The sequence below is a fragment of the Copidosoma floridanum genome, unplaced genomic scaffold (assembly GCF_036245765.1).
Source record: "Copidosoma floridanum isolate Cflo_tuat_1 unplaced genomic scaffold, Cflo_Japanese_pri ptg000024l, whole genome shotgun sequence".
Lineage (NCBI taxonomy): Eukaryota > Metazoa > Arthropoda > Insecta > Hymenoptera > Encyrtidae > Copidosoma > Copidosoma floridanum.
Window position 1 is genome coordinate 11,482,495 of NW_028321901.1, and position 23,144 is coordinate 11,505,638.

Sequence of the window (23,144 nt, forward strand, 5' to 3'; positions counted from 1 at the left end):
TCCATAAATTTTTGATACTTCCGCAGTACTTCATTAATGAAACTTTTTGATCTGATACTGAGAATAATTTAAGGAATGTTGAAAGTTGAAATAAAATATCTTGACAAAACATCGGCAATAGTTATTGCTTGTATATTAGGAATAGGAACTGCAATACAAAATTTTGTAAGTTAGCATTGCATTGTTGAGATGTGCTTATTTCCAGATGTACTTTGTGGAAAAGAGCCTACTGTATCCATAGCGACTTTGTAAAATACTTCTGATGGTGTGTCTGTAATTACCATAGGTTCTCTGGTTTTTGTGTGGACTAATTTATGTTTCTGGCAAATTTTATATTTTTGTATGTATTCATCAATGTCATTGTCACATCCCGAGTCGATACGAATTATATTATAACTAAAAGCTATCCGTCCGTCAAATTCATACAAGACGTATTGTCAATATAAAGCAAGCTCATATGACAAGAGGAGCTCATACGTCATTAATATGCGTGTGTATAATAGCTTTAAGGTGAATATTCAATAATATGCTGACATATGGTACAGCCAGCCTCTTTGTAAGAATGCACGTATGTATTGAAATCGTATTATATGTATGAATGAATAAATCGTATTGTATGTATGAATGAATAATTTACTTGCGCCTGGATTGTCTACTTCTAATAACACCGATTTTAAAATTTTTAATTAACACACTATTTCATTTTATTCAAAATTTTTTATAAAATCCCCAGAAGGATTAATTTCGAAACTTGTAAACTTACTGTCATTATTGAACTTGTATTGAGCGTTCTTATATTGCTGATGCTAACTTTCATCATTACTGACCCAAAAAACTCAATCGCACTTGTCAGTAAAATGTGATTGGTACTGTTGTATTGTTATTTCTTAATACATGAAATCATGACATGTAACATCATGGTGTTAACGCAATCTGCAAGAACATCGCTCATTGGTTAACCTAATTCAACCAAAGGCCTCTTTTACTTGCTCTGACGCTATAAAAACTCACCATCAAGAGGAAAAATTTCTCTTTTTACATCTGTCACCTGTCCTCTAAAGTTTTAGTCTACTTTTGACTCCCGCAACTCGCGAGTACCTTATGCACGTAAGGCATAACAAGTTGGCTGAGGCAACTGAGGTGCAGTTCGAGAGTATCAATAATATCAGACTACGCTAAGGAGTGAGGTGCAACGAAAAAGGCCCGCCAAAAGTAGTTCCGGCGATAGCAGAGAAGGCAGAAACCGCAACCCCTTATAGGCCACGAACTTATTCGTATAGTTAAAGTAATCACTGGGAATTACTGCAGGAAGCATTAGGAAATTCCGAAAAGCTGTAATAACAGTCAGTGATAGGTGTAAGTTTTTCATCAGTAATGTAATTAATATCAAAATCTGTGAAGTGATCTAAAATGACTGTATCTAAGAGAATACCTGTTTTGAATTATTTTAATAATAGAACTAAAAATTCAACATTGATTAAACCATCCATATTATTTAAATAATTATTTTTACTTGACTAAAAAAACAAATAAAACTCACGAGCTGAATCCTAAGAGACCAACGAATAACATTAAAATAAAACGGTTAAGACCATACTTTAAACAAGTCCGGCCATAACATCGTTGCGCATACCCTTCCAATAATATTTTTCTCTCACATTCGTTTATAAGTTCTTACTACTCCTCCATGACTTTCGAATAAACTAGTATGACATTGAACTTTTTTTCCTCTCTGTCTTTCAGGGTTCGATAAGAATGTGCGCCAAAACAAATTTTTACTGTAAGGGGTAGGTGACATGATTCTTCGTATAAAATTGACGGCATTTCTCCTCTAGAGAGATTATCGGTGAGTTCACCTTTCCTAGAAATACGAGCAGTGTTAACTTACTTTACTGATATAGCAGTTGCAAGATTTTCAAAGCCTGTTCGTGAAACGCTATGTTTTATTTCGTCCGTCAAGTTTTTATTCATGACTAGTGAAAATATGTAGCGATTTCGATTTTTTCTAGTTATAACATCTTCCAATTTTGGTTGAACATCTAGTAATTCTTCTTTCGATATAACTCCTATAGCTGATAGTTTATTGATTATTGATTTTAAATCTACCATTTTTAAAATAAAATGGATGTAATTATTCTTGGTATAAGTTAAATTTTCGTGAGTACTTAAAGATGTTAATTTATTCGCTTTATAAGTTGCATGAGATGGATTTTCAGCAGGGCTAAATTTCTTGTTACCTTTTCACTATGAGCTAAGTTTCAATTTTCCTGTATAGATTCTAATACTGCTATATGGTTTGCTTGCAGTAAAATATTTTGATTGGAAATTTTCTTGATATCATGCTCAGTAGTATTTTCCATATTTAATGCATACTTACAACGAGGCTGGCCGTATTATATTATATGTCAGCATATTATGAAACATTCGTCTTAAAGTTATTACACACACACGCATATAAGTGACGTATGAGCTCCTCTTCTCATATGAACTTGCTGTACATACACAGTACGTCTTGTATGAATTCGATGGATGGATTGCGTTTTTACTTATAATATGATTTGTCTGTATCAACTCGGAATGTAACACAGGACAGCAAGCTGGATGTGGGACGTGCCAGTTTTTGAGGGGTTAAACTACAGCAGCTCTAGCTAATTAGACTTTTGGCTATTGTTTTTTTTTCAAGATTTTCCCTGGCATGCTTTTTTGCATCATTTTCGAGCCAGCGCGTAACTAATGTCCGCTACTCTTTATAACAAAGGCCCAGAAGCCCCGAAAGAAATACAGGTTACAGTCAGCCCTCGGACAGTAGACTAAGTAGTAAGAGTCTGTCTCTGCTATCTTACAGTCCTCTTTAATATTGAGAATAAAAGAAAGTTTGGTTAAGCATTATTAGCTTTATAATTTTCCTTGTTTCCAACGTGGGAATAATAGTCGATTGCCTGGAGATAAAAAAATCGATTTAATCTTATATTTTACAGTAAGGAAAAAAATTAGTCGTTTCCCTACAGAATTTCCCCAGGAATACGAAAAAAGAGTTTTGTCTGAATCAATAGCTGGCTTTATTTATTTATTTTACAATTTATAAATCAATGCTGATTTTTATTTAGTTTTTTTGCTTCTATTTTCGCTTCTATTGTTCTTCGATAAATTTTTTGACAATCAATCTCTTTGTCATTAAATTTCCTATAAAATAGACACTTGCAAATCTATTATTTATTGTTTATAACATGTTAACGGCAACAAAGTGCGAAAAAAAATTTTTATACTAAAAAACTTTCGATCAACTTAAAAAAAAAGAACTATCATGGTAATTTTAACATAACGGTTAGGAACTATCTATATATGGTTACATTACAGATAGCTATTTGTAGAATTGCAAAATAATTGTTAGTTTTTTGTTAGTTCAGAATCTTTCAAGCAAATTTTAAAAAGTTATTAAAAACTTGACGGCCGGTTTGTCGACATTTTGCTTCTATAAAAAACATTGCAAATTTTTTGCATCACAATATACGAATTTTTTGCAACTTAAACAATTGTGAATATCTCAGTTAATTTTGCATACTTTCTTTCCCAATAAACGTTATTGCATTTGTCATAAAAAACACAATTAAAAAAAAAAAGAACATTCTATCTCACTCTGAAGCCGAGATACAAGAAATTGGCGTTTCTTGCAATAACGGACTGATAATTAAATTTTGTACTACGGAAAAATTTATGTACCATCGTAATGTATTTCTGCATCACACTATTGAAGCATTTTATAAATTTTATTGAAAGACAATCAAGGAAAAATCAAGAAAGTCTCATTGCAACAGCTGGGGCAGCTCAGCGCTTTTACCTGTAAGAAATTTGTTTTTCGCTCCAACCCCCTTGAGCGTGCTCGATATAAGAGAAATTTTTTTTTAAACAGTATTCATACAGTTTTAAGCAAATTAAACTATTTAGGACTCTATTTAATCGCAATGAGAGATTTTTTAAGAAAATATGTGCAAAAAAAGGCAAGTCTTCTTTTAAGTTCCCACTGCATTAAAAGAATAAAAATCTTTATTTACACTGGATACCTTTTTTTCCTGTAATGAAGGTATACTTGATAATTATTTGCTTATTAACCATGTTCAATCTTTAATACTAAGTTTGTTACGGTATAATTAAGTATCTTATTTGAATTTAAATGCCAGCCGCAGCCCTATGCGCACTGTAACTGGTCGGCCATCTAGTCGAAAGAGCGGGGTATAGATAGGATCATCGAGCTGCCCTGGCTGTCATAATGCGACTTTCTTGATTTTTTTTAGTTTTCCTTTCAATGAAATTGATAAAGCGCTTTGGCGCTGTGATGCAAAAATACATGAATATACTACAAAAATTTTTTCGCAATAAAATATTTAATTATGAGACCGTTACTGCAAAAAGTGCCAATTTCTTGTATCTCGAATTCAGAGTAAGCTGCAGTATTTTTTTTTTTATATTTGTGTTTTTTATGGTAAATTTAATGACGTTTGTTAAGAATAAGAGTATGCAAAATTGACTAAAATATTTGCAATTGTTTGAATTTCAAAAAAAATTTGGTGGTGGTAAATCGTCAAAATTAAAAAAAATCAATTTTTTTTTTTTGTGATTATTACTAACATTAAAAACGACGGTTATGTTGAATTACCATGATAACGATTTTTTAACGGTCACGCTCAAATGACCATGACAGCTTTTTTTGAGGTCGATCGAAAGTTTTTCGGTATAAGAAATTTTTTTCAGTACTCTGTTGCCATTAAAATGTTACTGCCATCAACATGTAATGTGTTATTAACAATAAATAATTGATTTGCAAAAATATTTGTTTTATAGAAAATTTGGTAACAAAGAGATTGATGGTTGAAAAGTTTCTCTAAGAGCAATAGAAGTGAAGATATAAGCAAGAAACTAAATGAAAAATTGTAATTTTTTCATAAACTGTCAAATGACTAATTAAAGCTGACTTCTGATTTAGACAAAAAATTTTCTTTGTATTCCTGGGGATATTCTGTAGGAGAACAATCGATTTTTTCTTTACTGGAAAAGATAAGATTAAAAAGTCCTTCGGGCCATGGACTATAACTTTGAGGGCATGTACCATTATTTACGACGGTAGTGGTAGACTGTAGACCTCTTGGGAGTTAATGATAAGAGAGTGTTTTGCGTAAACTTTAATGATACAACATTACTCAAGAAGGTAGTGGTAGCTCCTAGATTATTCGTAAATTAAAACACACCTTGTGTTATGCGTAAGCTCTAGGATATACACCACTGCTCAAAATGGTAGCCCTAGCCTCTAGATTAGTCGCGAATAAAAACATACTTTTACTCTACGTAATCTCTAGGGCATACCCTCTATTTCTTACTAGAGTGTTTATCACCACTCCAAATAGTGTTAATAAATTTTAGGCGTGTCGCGAGTGGTTGAACATAATTCTTGAGTGGGCATCGCTGGTCAGCACAGCAGCCAATCCAAAGGATTAAAAATTTAATTCTCCGCTCAACAGTATTTATCCCCTTTCGCTTGGGTCGACGAAGGTGACCATGACTTCTCGTTCAGATATCTTGCCGCTTACTCTTGACAATTCCTTAGCCCTGTATCCCACTTCTGCTCCCTGTTTACATCCCAGGTAATTAAACGAGAATTTGAGCACTTCATTGGACCCATGGTTAGCTAGGGTTAAATCGTGGTATGTGGTATGTTGCAAAATATTGAAAAAAGTAGTAGTGAAACATCATTGATTGAAAAGGGAAAAAAAAAGTTAGGTTCATGCTATATTACTTTGAATTTTTCAACGTATAGATACAACGATTGAACCCTGATATAATCGTGCGTAGATATCTTAAACACCTACTTACATAGGTACAGAAATATGTGTATGTGTGTTTAGTTCGAAAGTAGTTGTACCACAAGTGTGGATATTTATGAAATATACATGCATATATTATAATGTGCATATCGGCGTGTACAGTTATACGTATGGATATGTTAGTATATGTTAATATGCACATTAACGATTTTCAAAAAAATAAGTGATGTTAAAATTTATCGATTTACAAAAAGTATTGATTTACATAATAATATGTATGTCCATCCCAGATAATTACTCTTGTTATTGTCATTCTCAGAAAAAAAATTATATATTGTGTTTCTACTGACTCCTTCAAAAACCTTATTAAGCTGTTTTAATTTTTTTTTTTTTTTTCAAGGGTAAAATTAAAATATACTGTTTTTATAAAGTAGATCAGTCATAGTTATTTTGAACTGTGTAAAAAAAATTTAATAACCCACATTGTCATCCCAAACAAGTTAACTATTTATTAATTCACTTATCGTTAGGTGCAAGTGCCTATTTGTTTACATATTTGATCAAAATAAGTTGTACATTTGTGAAGGTTTCTTAACTCATTTCTTAACTGATTATCCATATTCTTTACTTTGGTTCTAAATAAAATTGTAGCAGTATTGTCAAGTGCTGTTGTACAAAACTTAAATTGATTATTTTTATTACAACAATTCAGTTTAAAAAAATTTTGCCATTCCTGTAGAAAGTAAACTGTTGTAATTTTCTAATTAAAAAAGTTTTCATTGCAATGAAGTTATAATGCAAGATTGTTGGGCTTAGAGCAAAGAAACTTAACGTTTGTTTATATTTTTTACTAAAAAGCAAGAAAAACGAATCCAAAAGTTAAAGAATACTTGTATTAGTACGTTGCAATACGCGTTTAATCATTTCTAATACAAGTTTGCATTAAAATTGATTTACAGTCATTTTTAATGGGTTGAAACAAACACGCTACAGATTATACTTTTTTAAGTAGGAACAAGAAATATTCTCTAATTTTAAAGTCAATAAATTAAGATTTACTGCTAGTAAAACAGCTGAAGATTTTTCGTCAGGTATCGAAGAACGTTGAAATACAAATTTATTTTTAATTAAAGTACTAGAAATGTATATGTACCTTCTAGATAAGCTCTTTTGGGACGAATATTAGATAAAATGAGTGTTGAATATGAATAGACTCCCTAAAATATATCCTTTTAATAATACACATCGTTTTAAATAAAGAGATGTTCTAACAAAAATTCTTTTTTTTGCAGTTGCAACAAAGCACAAAGAAACAAAACAGTATTATACCTTGTACAATTTTTTAGATGATTCTAAATTATATTTTTGCAAGGAGTTATCTCTTCTTGACTCTATTCAAGACAACTATAATGGGTAAGTTTTCATGTTACGTTTGTGTATTTATTATTTTTTATGTATTCTAATATAGGATACATGAAAACAGAGTTCCCTTATGTATGATGTTATTTTCAAAAACTTTTTATGGAGTACGTAACGTTATGATGGTTAGGTGTTAAGCTAGAGACTTCTTTTGAAACATTTTACCAGTTATTTGAGCAAAATTTAGTGATCTTATTACCTACTATAAAAAAAAAAATTTCTCAAACAAATTTTTCAACTTAACAAAGTACGCTGTAGTCATTGATGTTTTATTATTGTCTTTCAGCACGACTTTTTATACAAGCCTTTAGGATATCGACAGCCTGACGCATGAACTATAGGTCAGGTATTAAAAAAAAAAGTTATGCGCATCAACATAACTGTCTAAAATAGCCATGCAGATTATTTCCTATTAAGAAATAAACTGAAGCAGAAGTGCCACAATTTTTGTTTGACAAACTGATAAGGTCTTGCTCAAACTAACATCTGATTTTTTGGAGTTTTCATTCGTTACTCCCAAATTAGCTCTTACTGATCGTGTGCTTAGGCACTGATCCTCAAGTCATCTGACAAGGTCTTGTGTTAAGGTTGTTATTTTATAGACGTATAAGAAAAAACAATTTTTATAAGGTCTAAAAAGACAGCAAAGCAAAGTGGGCTTTTCAACAGCTTTCTCTATTGTACACGAGATCAACGTGTACAGTTAGATCAGAGTACCAAATTCTATTTTTTCTCTCTATACTTACATTAAAGGGTGTAGTATCACAATGTATAGTCAATGCGTGTTTTGAAATACATTATGTATTCCGAAACAGACAAGTGGAAATGAATGTGGCAACGCCGTATGAGGCGAAAACCCTCTGTTTATCTATACGTACAAGTATAGATACGTTTGGAGGTTACATTGTACGTCAACATTGAGATGATGGTGAAATCTCCGTTGCAACATCTTCACGGATCTTTAAATACACACTTTTAATTTATTATAACTAAACGGCGCGGCGGTGTAGCTACGGGTACTCTTCTTGAAATACGATGTTTAAAACATACTATTCTACATTATACTTCAATTTCAGCAAAGCCAATTTTTTTTTAATCGTAATCTGTAAAATACTCTTTTTTCGATAAGAGTACGTGTTAAATAGATAATTTATTTCTTGAAAACGGTGAAGCAAGGGGTTCTGAAATTTTTATATGTTATTTTACATGTAATTGTTAGCTTATAGAAATTTTTTCACGGCGTTCCTAAATTTTTGAATTTTGTGACACTTGTTGGGTCGCTCTTGCGAAAGGGGGTAGGATGAGAAAAGGAGAAAATGTCCTATGCTAATTGTCTACTAGTACGAACTCTGAAATAACATAATTACGAAACTCTTTATCACGTACTTTGAAAGAATAAGAGATTGAAAGTATATATACATAGTATGCTATACAGGAGAAGGATGCAAATGAGAGTGTAAAAGAAATCAAAGAACATGGCAAGAGGACTCCCCATCCCTCTCTTACTGTTCACGTATGCAGCAGATATAGCTATAGATTATAGAAGTATTCACTTTGAGCGCAATTCCGAAATCGTGCCCCCACTGGGTACTTTGAGAACGATTGGTCGTGATTAAAAAAGGACAGTACCATAAATTGATTTCCACATGCTTATAGAAAAGCGACATTTAAGGGTTGGCTACCTGGTAAATGGACCCGGAAGCTCGATTTCATAATAATTACCTATTCTAATGACGACCAATCGTTCTCAAAGTCTCCAGTGGGGGCGCGATTTCGAAATTGCGATCAAAGCGAATGATGCCCACACACGCGTACACACGTACACGCGTAGTCAGACATATACACACGTAGTCAGAGAAAACAAAGTGCGTGTGTCAAGCAGCTGAAAATATTTTATCATTGCCTTCTAACCTTTGTATCTAATACAATATTAGTGTATCTAAAACGCATTTAGCGTCACTTGGTTTAGTGTGTGCGGGTTTTTTTGTTAAGTTTATTACCCGCATAAATAGCTACATAGAAGTGTACGTGTAACTCAAATTAATTAAATATCATATATGTATTACATTAGTATCGTATACATACGTGCACATACATTGTATATTATGTACGTGTATATAATTTTATTGTGTATGTAAATATACTATTTCTTATATACTTTTATGTATTAAATATAATGTATGTGTACATAAATCTTCGAAATTTTTACTGACTCTGAGAATCGAACCCACATCCTTCTGGTTGGTAGTCGGGGACCTTATCACTTGTGCTACGCAGCACGCCGATCTTTTCTCTGTTCTTAGTACTTCTGGATACCAACTAAGAAACTTCTAAATTGAAAAATTGAACGATAATTAGGCATTTTCTGTATTATAAAAAATTCAGCCCGCTGATTTAAAATGAAATAGTTATAATTATTTTCAAGTGGTCTCATAATGTTAAGATTGTGTTTTAAAGTTGGTTTTCCTTATATCTTGTAACGGTCTAATGCACAGAAAAAATAAAAATACCAGCTTGCCGGGCGAATAACCTTCAACTTTTAAGTTAAATAAATTAAGTAACAACAGTCATACTTTAATCAATGGTTATCTTACACTTTGTTCTCATTGTTTTGTTAATTACGGAATGCTTATTGATCGTAGAAAGTCTGATAAAACCGTACAGTGCTTTTTTTACGTCAAAGTTTGTGGTGCTGATTGATACATGTATTAGTGGAATGTGTGTAGCAGTATACTGTAGCAGTCGACACTTGACAGTAGATACGTTGTGTTTGCATGAGAATACTTTTGACAGAAATAAATTCGTTTAAACAAAAAATATATCTATGTAAAGGAAAAAATGTGTCGCGTAAAGTCTTTTATCAAAGACAAAAGCAACAGGAGTCTTGCAAAAATCTCAACGAGATGATAAAAGTGAAAAAAAATGTGCACCAGAAGTTGTAACCTCAAAGGTTACGGAGGGTCGACGTATTGTTGACATTCATCATTTGGAATTTGGGATCTAGCCTTTATTGTTTATTTTGCAAACAAGTACTGTATTTATCTTGCATTGAAAGCGAAAGGATGTGGGCTTGCAAGTTTGTTTGGCATAAGGTGTCACAATTACCTGCAACTTCGTATCATTTTAACAAGTACCTGCAGCAACTGCTCGCTCGACGATAACTTTCCCAGAAAAATTTATGATGTTAATTCCCGATCCCTTTTAGGTAAACTAATAATAGTTATTCATGAAAAATTGTAAACCGAATGAAGATTTAATATTCGTTCAACCTTGTATATGTGCACACTGTAGTTTTTTTACTTAAAAAATTATTGAATAGAAAATGGAAATGCGATACGGTTAACGTTTTAGGTGTTATCAACGCTGGTATGGGGCTTGCAAGTCTCAATAAGTATTTGTGCTTCAATATATGCCATGTGTAAATGATAAAATTTTCAGGAAGATTGAGAGAACTGTCGCACAAGCGATTGAATGTGTGGCAAGAGCAAGTTGTGTGGAGGCTGTTAAAGAAGAAAGGGCAGCAACAATTAAGAATATGGATTCGCTGTATACAATGATTTAATTAATTGCATCTTATTTCTCCTTTTATAACACATGACTATTAATGTACAAAAAATTAAGTACTTTATTGTCACATAAAAGTAGTAGCATCCTGTACCGTAAACAGTATATTTATGTATTCAAGGTATTGTTAAATTATTATTTGATCAATCTGCATATAACTGGACGAGCTATTTTTTACTTAATGAGCGTCGTTGTACACACTTTTATTTATATTGCTTTACAACTTTTTGAAGTAAGACTTTTTATATTGGACCATAAACAGCCGCGTAAAGAGGAATGCGTTACGAAAAAACGTAGCCACCCATCCTGCGGTCCTAACCCTATCCTTAATCTCCTCTCTCCCACTACGTTTCTCTCTTTCGCAGAGCGCGCCACTCTACTGTCTATCGTTTCATCTCTCTTTCTCTCGCATACGCCCGCACCGCTTGCTCCCTTCCCCTCACGCTGGTACTATACCTATATATGTATACATATATTATAGATATGTGAGTATAAATGTTTCTACGCTACGACTAAACACTAAATCGATGCGCTTGCTCAAGCTTAGGTATAGGTATGAAGAAAAGAGAAAAGAAAAGAAAAACATCAGCTGTTTGCTATTAGTTATGGAAAGGGCTTTCTTAAGAGGACTTCAAAGAGAGAGCACTAATGCTTTCCAGCGAAGGGCTCAAAAGAGAAGACCTGAAGTAAAATATCAGCGTCGGTAGCTGGTCTTGTTAAATCGGTGGCTCGACGCATTCCGTCCCTTCTCCTTGGTGTAGTGTAGGAGGGACACAGTGAGGTGACGTCATGGCTCTTTTCTGTGGAAACTATGCTAGTTTCTTGGCGTATGTCTGGAACGCAGATATAAGAAAAAAAAAAAAAAAAACATAACACTAAGAATAAGAACATAAGATAAATTCTTGGTAGAATCCTGTTAGCTTTTAACATAATTCAGCGTCTTTTGTTATTTATTTATTATTTTTATTTGTGGTAACCTACGGTCATGATAACTGATCTTGTTGTTCCAACTTAAGATATTTTTCCTAAACACGCTCAGGTGTTTTGTTTCAAAATAGCTCGACAGGCGTAAATTTCTTGGTTTCGTAAATTGTTTCATTTATAATGCTAACAATCAGTTTTAAATAATCAAACCATGACTGATGTTTATCATAGACACATGTCCTAAAAAATTTCGCAAGCTCTCTATGAATGCGCTCTACCAAATTTCGATTGTGGGTGGTGAATACTCAAGAATGACATCAATATATGTTTTTTTTTTTAAATAATTCCACCATTTATTTGACGTTAATTTACTGTCATTGTCCTGAATAATTTGCAAGGGTTTTCCATGTATAATCTTACGATATTTTTTTTATTACATTTTCCGAGGTAGTTTTTTGGCATAGGATTTAGGACCACATACTTGAAAAAAACGTCTATTGTAGAAAACAAACACTTATACCCATTTCTTGTTGAAGAAAGGGGGCCATAAAAATCAATATCTTACTAACATATAAAGCAAAGTCGCTAAAACCGTTGTAATCGCTAACCACGAAAACTACTAAACCGATTTTGCTGAAATTTTGCACACTGATTCATGATACTTCCTAGATGGTTTTAGTATAGTTTTTATCTTAAAAAATTTGATAGCAATAGCAGTAAATGAGCTCGAAGTTTGGCAAAAATACGCCAGCTTTTCACTTTAGTTCAGTAAAATCCGCTAGGTGGCGTCGACATAAAATCGAGGCTACCTGCAACAGAATTAAATAAGTGTGATTATAATACGCCAGAGCGTCTCGATAGTGATGCAGCCGTTCTTCGGCAGTTCAACGAGCTGTATAGAGAATGCTGATGATAGTCTTACAGCTGGATATCCCGGTTACGGACGACACTCTTCTGTAAAGGGGAAGGGACCTGGGTCAACATTTACCCTGAATCTCGACGATAACGATAAAAAAAAAAATTCATTCCAACCAATGACGTCTCTGGCATAATACCAGGAGACATATCTAGCCAGAGCACAATCTGCACCAACTCTTCAGAGTTGGGTGGCAGTCCCACCATCCCGTTTGGTGCAGTCAGAAAATTTTTGGCTACATGTGTAAGCCAGGGAAAAAAGCTCTGAGGAGCACGGGCAGCCACAACGGCTACCTTCTTAGTCGTCGCGTCCCCAACGCGCTTACCCACATGTCCCCGTCTAACGATGAGCGGTTGGTTATCCGGGGAACGACCCGAAGACAAGATATCCTTGAACAGCAGCGTACCTCCCTCCATCACAGTCTCCGTTCATAGAGACTCTCAGGGAAAGAATCAAGCTACCCGTAGTCAGCTCTTCATCATCAGGAATAATAATAAAGAATAGCCTAGAAGTTTCACCACTGGCGCTTTTTAGGGCCATTATAAGTATTTACGTTCCCTACTTAACCATCAATTTCATCGGTTCTTTTTAGGGGCCACCTAAGTGTAAACTACCTTGCCAACAAATACATTTTTACTACCATTTTCGGAAGCGATTCGTCGACTAAAAGACTATGTTAACTAAAGACGGGCACTATTAAACCAAGTCAGCCATTCACTAGCAGACGTCACCTGCGGAGTTATTTTTTGCAAGGCTGGAAAACCCGATGACCGACGACCCTATATGACCCTCTCGACTCTAAGCGTTTGACCAGGCATCACTGATCCTCTCCAAGGTATGCGCTGGGCAAACCTATAACAGCTATGAAGGAAAAAAAACTTGAGCCAACGGGACAGCCTCCACTGGACAAGTATCACTAACCAATCTCCCCATCTAAGATCACCAAAACAACTGAATCTGCAAAAAAAAGGTGCTTCAGACACCAACGTCTTCGACGTTATACCGGGAGACGTTGGGAACGAGCACTACAACTAGCCCCAAAGCTTCGGACTTTGTAATTCTTCTCCTGATCAGTCTGGATTTTCAACAGCAGGCCAGAAAAGATCACCCTGAGGTATCAAGGCAGTCACAATTGCTGTTAACTGCAGTCAAAAAAGAGTTAACTTAAGAAGCTCACCGGTCTTTTTTAGGTTTATCGGACGTCAAACTACCTTGTCAACAAATGTATTAGAACTTAACAAAGTTGACAGAAAACAGCTTTCAGGGGTCTCAAAAATTTTAAGCATGCCAAAAGTTGCAAGAGGGTGAAATGGAAGAAAAACTTCTAATGTATCTAATAAATACAATTTTACTTAGGCGTCAAGAAACTGACGCTTAAAATGTATCGAGATTGAAACAGCAGCGTCAAAATCGACAAATAAAGAGTTTCATTGTACCCTCACAGCAATCTCTGAAATCTTTAAAGATCCTACTTCAGATTTTTAAATAAGTAGAAAATGTATGTGTTTTTGTGGCAATAAGAATGTAGGGTTTAAGGTCCAGGACTTTGTTGCTCTGGTAATAAAGTTGTGAGATATGAGAAAAAAATTTTTTTTTTAATATAAACTTTTTGGGAGTTTAAAATATTAACAGCTTTAAAAAATAGCCCTTTTCGTGAATTACACGGGAGAAACTGTAAATCAACGGCTTCTTATGGCCACCGATTATTTTATGGGATAAAGAACTCACCGTACTTTTCAGCATAATTATTTATTTTGAATTTTTACACCTTATTATTTGACCAAATAAACTATATGTATTCTGAAAAAAGGTTTTTTTAATTAGAAGATCTGAGATGTGCCAGGAAAAAATTTGCCAGTAAAATTTCTAACTGAAAACGTTTTACATTACATGTCAACACACTACGGTGTTTTGTTTAGTAAGTCTCGGGCGAAGCCGAGACGGGGGGCTGCTAGTAGATAATAAATTAAGAGGTTTATACACGTGAATATAGGATGAAAATTTTTTTGATTCTTGAGTGTGAAATTGTTATTGATTTGACATGTGTGGCAGCCTTTTATCAAATACTATACAGTATTTTTTAATTTTGGTGCAAAAAAATATTTCATAAATAATTAAGCTAAAAAATTTTAATTTATAGTTTTGTATAAACCAATGTGTAGATATAACGTATGAATTTTAGCTACGAATGACAATAGAAATTCATGAGATAATACTTATTTTAGTCTCGGATTCTCACATTTATGTAAATAATTATCCTTCACTAAAAATTGTAGTTTAGTACGTGCATGATTTTGCTCCAGTAGCCGTTTAATATTTTGAATATATTGGTCCCTACCCTATAATTCTTTGAAACGTTTTAATGATAATTTAAAGTGTATCGCTTGGTTCGTGGGCACATACTTATCAACAGTATCGCAAATTCGGTGGGGTTGTTTTCATTTGACTCATATAATCTACTTAAATGATCAGCATAAGTATTTTCTTTACCTTTAAAATATGATACTTCTAGATTATAATTTTGTAATGACAATTGCCATCGTTGTAACCAAGAATTATTAAAATTACACGTCTTCAAGAAAGCAAGCGCCTCATGATCCGTGCGAACAAAAATTTTTTGTGCTCGTACATAAATACACAATTTGTCCAGTGACCATACTAATGCCAGTAATGTCTTTTCAGTAATATAATAATTATTCTCAGTAGCGCGCAAAGAAACAAATGTAATGATTTCTTTTCCTCAATCATCATTCAACTGCGATAGTATCGCTGCAATAGCGTAATTACTAGCATTGGTAGTTAATATATAAGGTTTAGTTACATCAAAAAATTTCAATATCATATTTTCGTCAAAAGCCGTTTTTATGTTTTCAAAAGCCTTATAATGTTCGTTGTTTCAAACGAAAGGTTTATTCTTTTTCAAGAGCTATTTTAACGGTAGAGTATAATACAAATAATTTTTGACTAACTTAGTACAAAAGTTCACGAAACCAAAGAAAGATTGCAACATTTTTATATTCGTTGGTATTGGAAAATTTTTTATCGTGACAATCTTTTCTGGTTGCAGCATTAAACTATTCACTGATAATTTATGCCCAAGAAAATTAATTTTGCTTTAAGCGAAGTGCGATTTCAAAGACTGTAGGCGTAAATTATGTTTTAACAATCTATTAAAAACCCTTTCTAAATTTTTTAAATCCGTTTCAAAATCCGGAGAAAAATTGCCATATCGTTTATGAATTGTATAATGAAATTTTCTAAATCCAACAATACTTCATGCATTACCCTTAACAATGCTGACCCGAAAGTTTTAATGCCAAACGCCACGATATTAAATTTATACACATGATGGTCGAGTTTATGCGATAAATTTTTTTTATTCTTCCGTTAAGGGTACATGTTTTTAAGAGCTAGTAAGATCTAAATTCGATATAAAACTAACTTACTTACATCTTAGAAATAACTCTTCCAAAGCAGGTGGGGATTCAAAATCGTCCAATAACTGATCATTCAGTTTTCTTGCATCTAAACATGATCTAATGGTATTGTCCTTTTTTACAACAATCCTGATAGGATTTATATATGGGTTATACAATCTCCGTATGATATTCAAATCGAACATTTTTTGTATTTCGCGTTGTACTGACTTCCGATAATTCAATGGTATTGGATACTGGCGCGTAAAAAACGGATTATCATTTTTTAAAACGAGCTGGTGTTGATATGTGGTTATCAACCAGATTTTTTACTCAAATACATTTTTATATCGTAGAATTGAATTTCGTAATTGATCAAGTTGTATGTTATTTAAATTCGTATATGCTTTTAATTTTGAATTGATCTCGTCAAGTGTCAGTTCATAATTGTAATCAATGATATAACTCGGCCCACCGACATCGATGAATTCGCGTATTGATTCTAAGGATATGGAAGCAGATTGCTTTGGATATACTCCTAGACTCATTTAAATGAATTGAAATAATCCATTAATTTCACTGTGCTTCAGAAAATTTATTTTTTCACTTTTATTATTATATCTTATATGTATTATTTTTTGTTGTGACTTTAAAATCATATTTAATTTTTTAAATAAATCAAATCCGAAGATTATGTATTTTGCTAAAAAAGGTACGATTACATATAATACTGATACCGTTAGATTCTTAATCGTCATTCCCGCATGAATTGATTTTTTAACTTTGGTAGATTTTTTACTGGTAGCCCCTTTAAGATACTTTCCAACCAAGGGCAACTTTGGAAAATTTTGAAAGTCAGTAATATTGTTGCTATAAAATGATTCCGACATGCATGTTACTTCGCTACCTGAATCTATTAAGACCTTTATCTTTATGTTTCGTATAGAAATTTCAGTTTCTAGACATCCAGTAGTATAGACGAACTTTTCTTGAGGATAAATATTGTCCAACAAAAAATTGCAAGGGTCCTAAAAAATTGAACCATGCTGAAACTTGGTATTGGAGAGATTTATTTTGAGGCAACTTCTTGGGTCAATAGAATTAGGTGTTGTGAAAATCATATTATAACCGTTCACTGCAATTGTATATAATATAAATAATTTCTTATTAGCATACTGTTGGTAATTCTTGTATACTATCGATTTCTTTCGTTTGATAATTTTCACGGACTTTTCATTCAACTTTTTATGCAAGAGTGTTCATTTGTAGCGGTACAAAACCCATTCCCATTCCATATCGATTCGTGTTATTTGCAAATAATAAGGTAAGTTTCCGAATAATATCCGCCCAACTATCTAGCACAACTCTTCCACGTTTTTTGTTTTTTCGTCCATTACTAAATCTCCTAACATTTTATATCCGGTTTTATCGGTGTGTGTTTAAAATTAATACTTCAGTTGTTTTGATGAGGCAAATTTCTTTGATCGGTCTGATCTTGTCTTGAACTAGTATTGGTTTTATCAGGAGAATAAAATGAAATTTGATTCGATTTCCGCGGACGTTGATTTTGGTTTTGAGACTGTGGCGTTTGAAAGATTTCCGATTTTTGCGCATTAGGACTATTGTGATTGGATACAAAATTTCTCTGCGCCACCTGTGGAGTTGATTGTGCTGACTGTGAACATGATGTTTTGAGTGTCACGAACTTCATCTAAGCGCGAGGCATTATAGTGCGTGCGTTTATCATTAGCGTCAAAATCGGCTAGTAAATTTAATAAATTTTCAACTGTACAGTCTTTGTCGCACATTATTGCCTGTCTGACCGATCTATCGAAATAACTAGCAATCTGTCAAAAAAATTGTTTTTCATCTGAGACAATACCCAAATCTCGTGCAAAACCCAATATTTTTTTCGCATATTCAACACGAAATAATAACGTTCCTTAAATCTTTCGACGAATTGATTTAGGATTTTGACATCCACCTCGCGCAAATATACATATATAAAGCTAAAAATCTGTTTAGTTGTGATGACGACAAATTATATGAAAAAAATGCCCATTAAAAAAAATCAAATTAATTTAAAATCGATTAAGAGCGTTTATGAAACAAAATTAGCTTAATAGTCCATCGCTAATGAATATAGGAAACGGTTTGTTAAGAAATCTTAGCTATGACGATATTATCAACGATTTTGCAGGAAAAAATGTTGAAAAGTAGTTATAAAAAGTAGTTAAGTAAATAACATTGTTTACAGGCTTAATTATTGATAGTTTGTAATTTCATAGAATAAATAAATAATTGAAAATAATTTACTGTTTTCTTGTTATCTCTTAACGTTTAGTCGTAGGAGCTCTTTCGTTTTTCCGCTTTTTCTAGGAAACGAGCAAAGCTATATTTTTTGCCTTATTTACAACTAGTTTTCAAAAACTGTAACAGTTCAAGACAGTAACGAAATGTGTATTTAGCAGGACTGTATATCAGGAGCATTGTTTAGACGCACTGACTGTAATGTCGTCCACATAGACGTACATCTTGTTATTTTAGCGCTAGGGTATATTCGCAATGCATGTAAGATTATATTAAATAATTTGAAATAACATGTAAAGTCAGCATAGAAACAATTATAATTACATATTACATGGATTTATGTATTTATGAACCATTTATAAAAAGCAATAGTACTGTGTAGTCCTGCTGGAAACTTTCTGCGGTGAACTTTAACTTATCTAACAAAATAATATAATTTACAGCTTAAATAATAATATCAAAACATTTTTAGTTCCTTATAATTATTTGCTTACAAACAAATATACACAGTACGATTTCTGAAATATTAAAAGTGTATTTATTGTTTTGATATAAAACGTAAGTTTCTTCTAAAATACAATTGTTGACCCAGTAGAAGACTACTCATCGCTTTGGTAGGAACCGCTAGGTTATAAGGCCCTGACACCACATTTCCCTGGGTTCTAAGTAAATTACCAGTGAAATTAAAAAAATATTTTAGATGTGCTGGTCTCCTAATAGCTAATATACGATACAATGTTATAGAATTAAAGTACACATCAGCATAAACAAGACAGCAATAGTCAAAGTGTAACTATTTACCATTTGAGAAAATTGAATCACATGATTTCAAATAAAGTGGTTCTTTATCCAAATGTTGGTGCTATTGTACTAAAGCAAAAAGTGTACCATGAATTTTTTTGTCGTTTAACAGGAACCATACGCCTTTAACTATTCTACCTCAGACCGAATATCAAAGTATAATCTGATTTATTTCCAAGTCCAAATTAGCTGGCCTACTCTGGATATAAACCATATAATGAAAGATTGTCAGCAAAAAACATTGCCCTAGAGATACGCATCATATACTACACTGAGTTAATAAGCATTCAAAATAATATTGGGCTAGGAGAGAAGCCTTGTGGTATACCTGACGATACAGGAGGCGAATCAGACAATGTACCATCCAGTGCCAAAACCGTCTGACTTTTATCATTCAAATACGAGTAAATCAATTTAGTTGCATTGGCTGAAAAGTTAAAAGCTACTAATGAATATAGCAGAGCCACACGACTAATAGTGTTAAACGCATAAAAAAAAAAAAAATTTAAATATACTTCAAGCGTCACCAGCCCCTGATTAACATCAAAATAAATATGGTCTAATTTTTTGATTAGAGCTGATTGGGTACTATAGCTTTGTCTCAAAGCAGATTGTAACGGTGAAGTAAACGGTGCTTTTAAGTAATCTTACATCTGTTGAGTAGTAATATACTTTAAAACCTTAGCCATGTGGAGGAGGTTTTCTACTGGACGTGTTTTTTTGGGCATTCATTGGCTTAGCAACCTTAGAAAACGACGTTGTAATAAAAAGTTCCCTCATGAAAAAGTACATAAATTCAGATATAGACAGGTAAAAGACATGCAGGAAAAACACCGCAATAGTTGGAAAAGCACCAGAGAAATATCCTAGAGATACCTTATCATTGCTACGACCCTTAGATAAGTTTGCAGAACGCATAAGCAAACTAGAATGCCTGAACTGAATCCACTAGTATAAATCCAAAGGCATACAGGAAGTTTGGTGCTGAAAAACAGTAATCCGGATATGTAGGTGCTAATAATGCTGTCATAAGGGTGACTATATCTTGCAAGCAGAAATTCTGAAATGACTCATAATTTTCAAGTATTTACATTAATTTCTCTCTGGTCAATTTATCTCTGGCGGAATTATTTCAAGCATTTCTTTTATCAGTTTCGATTTTCTTTTGCAGTTCTCTGTATTTTATTATGTCTTAGAGTTCCCACAATCTCTCAGCTCTCAAATATACATTATCACGTTTCTTGCATTTGGCCTTGATTTTATGCTTCGTTAATGGTGCAAGTTCCTAGTGGATGCTTCTAGTTCTAAAAAGCCCATGTAAGTCTAATACTTGTGTAACTAATACACGAAAAATCGAAATAGAAACATCCAAATCCATGGTGTAAAGCTGTGATGAAACACTGTTATTCTCCTGTATATACCTTCGAGTTCCTGTTCTGGAAAGCAACTAACATTTTGCACAAGGTTGTAATCTAGGATATCATGAAACGTTTAGCCTACAATCTGGAGTAAGCCAAGTATCAGAATTACTTAATATATTGATCCTGCAGTCAGTTAACAAGCGTGCTAAATGGTAGTAATCGTCACGTATTAAGATTGCATTCAGATGCGTGACTCGACGACTGCCTTCTATTTAAAATAAGTCTATCCTGCTATACATGTATAGCTATTTTATTTAAACGATCTTTTTTTTAACATAGTACTGTTTTGGATTCAAACATGTTTATCCCTAATTTGATTTGCTCTTTTTTGGTTGAGAGAAAGAGTTTGTAAATATTGTCCAAAAAACTTTTATAAAACTCGATAACTAAAGTAGTCTCAGCGGTTGGATGTATTTTTAAGTTTTCGAGTTCTCAAAGCGTACATGCAACATTTAAGAAATGATCACAACATCAGAAACTTCACAAAAAGCGTCTGAAAAATTTCGACAGCATCTATCTTGATGCCAATCACTCTAAGTTTTGATTGATATCGTTCCGAGCTACACCCTCTTCACATTTCAAATTCATATATTAAAAAAGATTTTTACTCTACATTCTGATGTTATCAGAATTACAAATTTTTTTTTTCAAAACTGTTTTCATGAGAAATAGCCTTGTCTGACATATTATAAATAAGAAATTCTTAACATTATTTTATATTAAACATTACAGCTGTTCCGTAGTTCTTCTTACATTACTTGTCTTTTTTCAATAGCAGTTACTTGATGTACATTTGAAAAATCATCATTTTCACACTCCGTATCACTCCAAGTTATTAGGACTTTCACTTAATTTTCATTTTTAAAACAAACGTTGTACAGTATACAACATGCTAAAATAGTCTTAAGGGATTCTTTAACATGCAAATTTTGTCAATCGTGAAGTTTTTGAAATTTATTTTTTGATATACCAAAAATCCTTTCCATAACTTGTTGAGTTTGGCTTAATACACTTCTACACACCTGTAATTATATTCTGTATTAGGTTGTCTCTGTTTTTTTACGAAAAAAAAAGATCTACAGATTGACAGCTCTGCTTTACAGATCCTTGGGGCTGCAAAATAACCTTCGAGATGACAGCGCCCTTATAATGAAAACTACTACTGAAAGCTAAAGCAGGGTAGAAATAATGGATCCTAATGAGTTGTTTAGATTTTTTCAGATTTAAGTAACAGCTATTATTTCTAAATTTTTTATTTTTCTGTTTTACGGTTTTGTCTAAAACACTGCTGGTATTGGTTTAGTCGATGGCCACTTTGACTTTTGTGAGCAATGAGCTAAAGTGGTTAATAAAATGAAACAAATATATTATTACTAACAATCATAATTGGTAAAATAGTGACAAAAATGATAGATGCAATTATGTACACTACGCTTGCAAAAGTATTGACAGTCACAAAAAAAAATTTAGAATCATTAGACCATTGTTTTAGTCATATCAATACCTACAACTGTTCTTGCATTCTTAAGTTAACAATTTATGTTTTTTACAGAGCCATGACGTCCAACACTGGAAAGGAGCAATTTATTCAACAACTTAAAGTTATTGTTAATGAAGTCCAGAAAAATAAACTCAAAGTATGTTATTTTAACTATGAATACAAAAGTTTTATACAAACGTCAGCATAAAGTTAAATACTTATTGTTATAGATAGAAGGTAAACTGTTGGAAGAAAAAAGTCGTCGAAACATTTTAAATCAACATCTTCTCTTTTCATTAGAACAACAACGAAAATACATAGCTTCTGTGAAACAACTGACTTGTGAGTGCCGTAAAAATGAGATACTTCTATTAAGATTACGAGGGTGAAAAAATATTTCCTTACAGTATAAAATAATCATCTTCTACAACTAGTTTGAATACTGCTTGTGCAATACTTAAATATTATGTTGTCCAAAAAAAGAACTTTGAATTTTATTGCCTTCATATTAAATATTATTGTATGTGACTTTATACAAATAAAATAAGATTGTGTTGGTTTAGTTGTTAAAATAAAATATTTTAGAAAAATTTAATTTTTTCTGGCAAATGATACTTTTTTCTAATTAAATACAGTACATTTACAATATTTCACACAATAGTTTTACGACACTAATTCGTACAACAGTTTCTTAAACTATTCATTTCAAATACAATGAAATAAAGTTAAAACAATGTGTTAAAATTTTTGTTTACTGTCTTATACAAAAAATTTTGTTACTGCATCTGATTACTAAAGCATAGTTTGCATAATGTGAACTTTTTAAGAAGAAGTAGAACCCTTTGAATTGAAGATGTAGAACGAAGTGGCATGTGTCTTGAAGGACTTACTGGCTCCAATCTCACACATGTTATAGTCAAGGTGTAAGGAAAACAGCAGAAAAAAGAAAGAACTTGGTACCAGTTGGGTAGCATTTATCAGTAAAGAACGGATCGTCATACATCTATTATCTATATCTCTCGTTACTTACGAAGTCTACGTCATGTTGCAGATGCATTACGCTACAAAAAAATACGA

At 32.8% G+C, this 23,144-nt stretch overlaps 1 protein-coding gene across 3 annotated transcripts in view; it reads left to right on the forward strand.

Moving 5' to 3' along the window:
• Nucleotides 1–22,604, forward strand: part of fidipidine (coiled-coil domain-containing protein 93) — a 525,830-nt gene extending 503,226 nt beyond the window's left edge. For all 3 annotated transcript variants that reach the window (XM_089595045.1, XM_089595044.1, XM_089595046.1), the window contains 3 exons: nt 7,109–7,229; nt 22,140–22,224; nt 22,298–22,604. In XM_089595045.1, the coding sequence (XP_089451171.1) occupies nt 7,109–7,229; nt 22,140–22,224; nt 22,298–22,456 (365 nt within the window). In that variant the 3' untranslated portion in view covers nt 22,457–22,604. The remainder of the gene's footprint in view (nt 1–7,108; nt 7,230–22,139; nt 22,225–22,297) is intronic.
• Nucleotides 22,605–23,144: the final 540 nt, after the last annotated feature.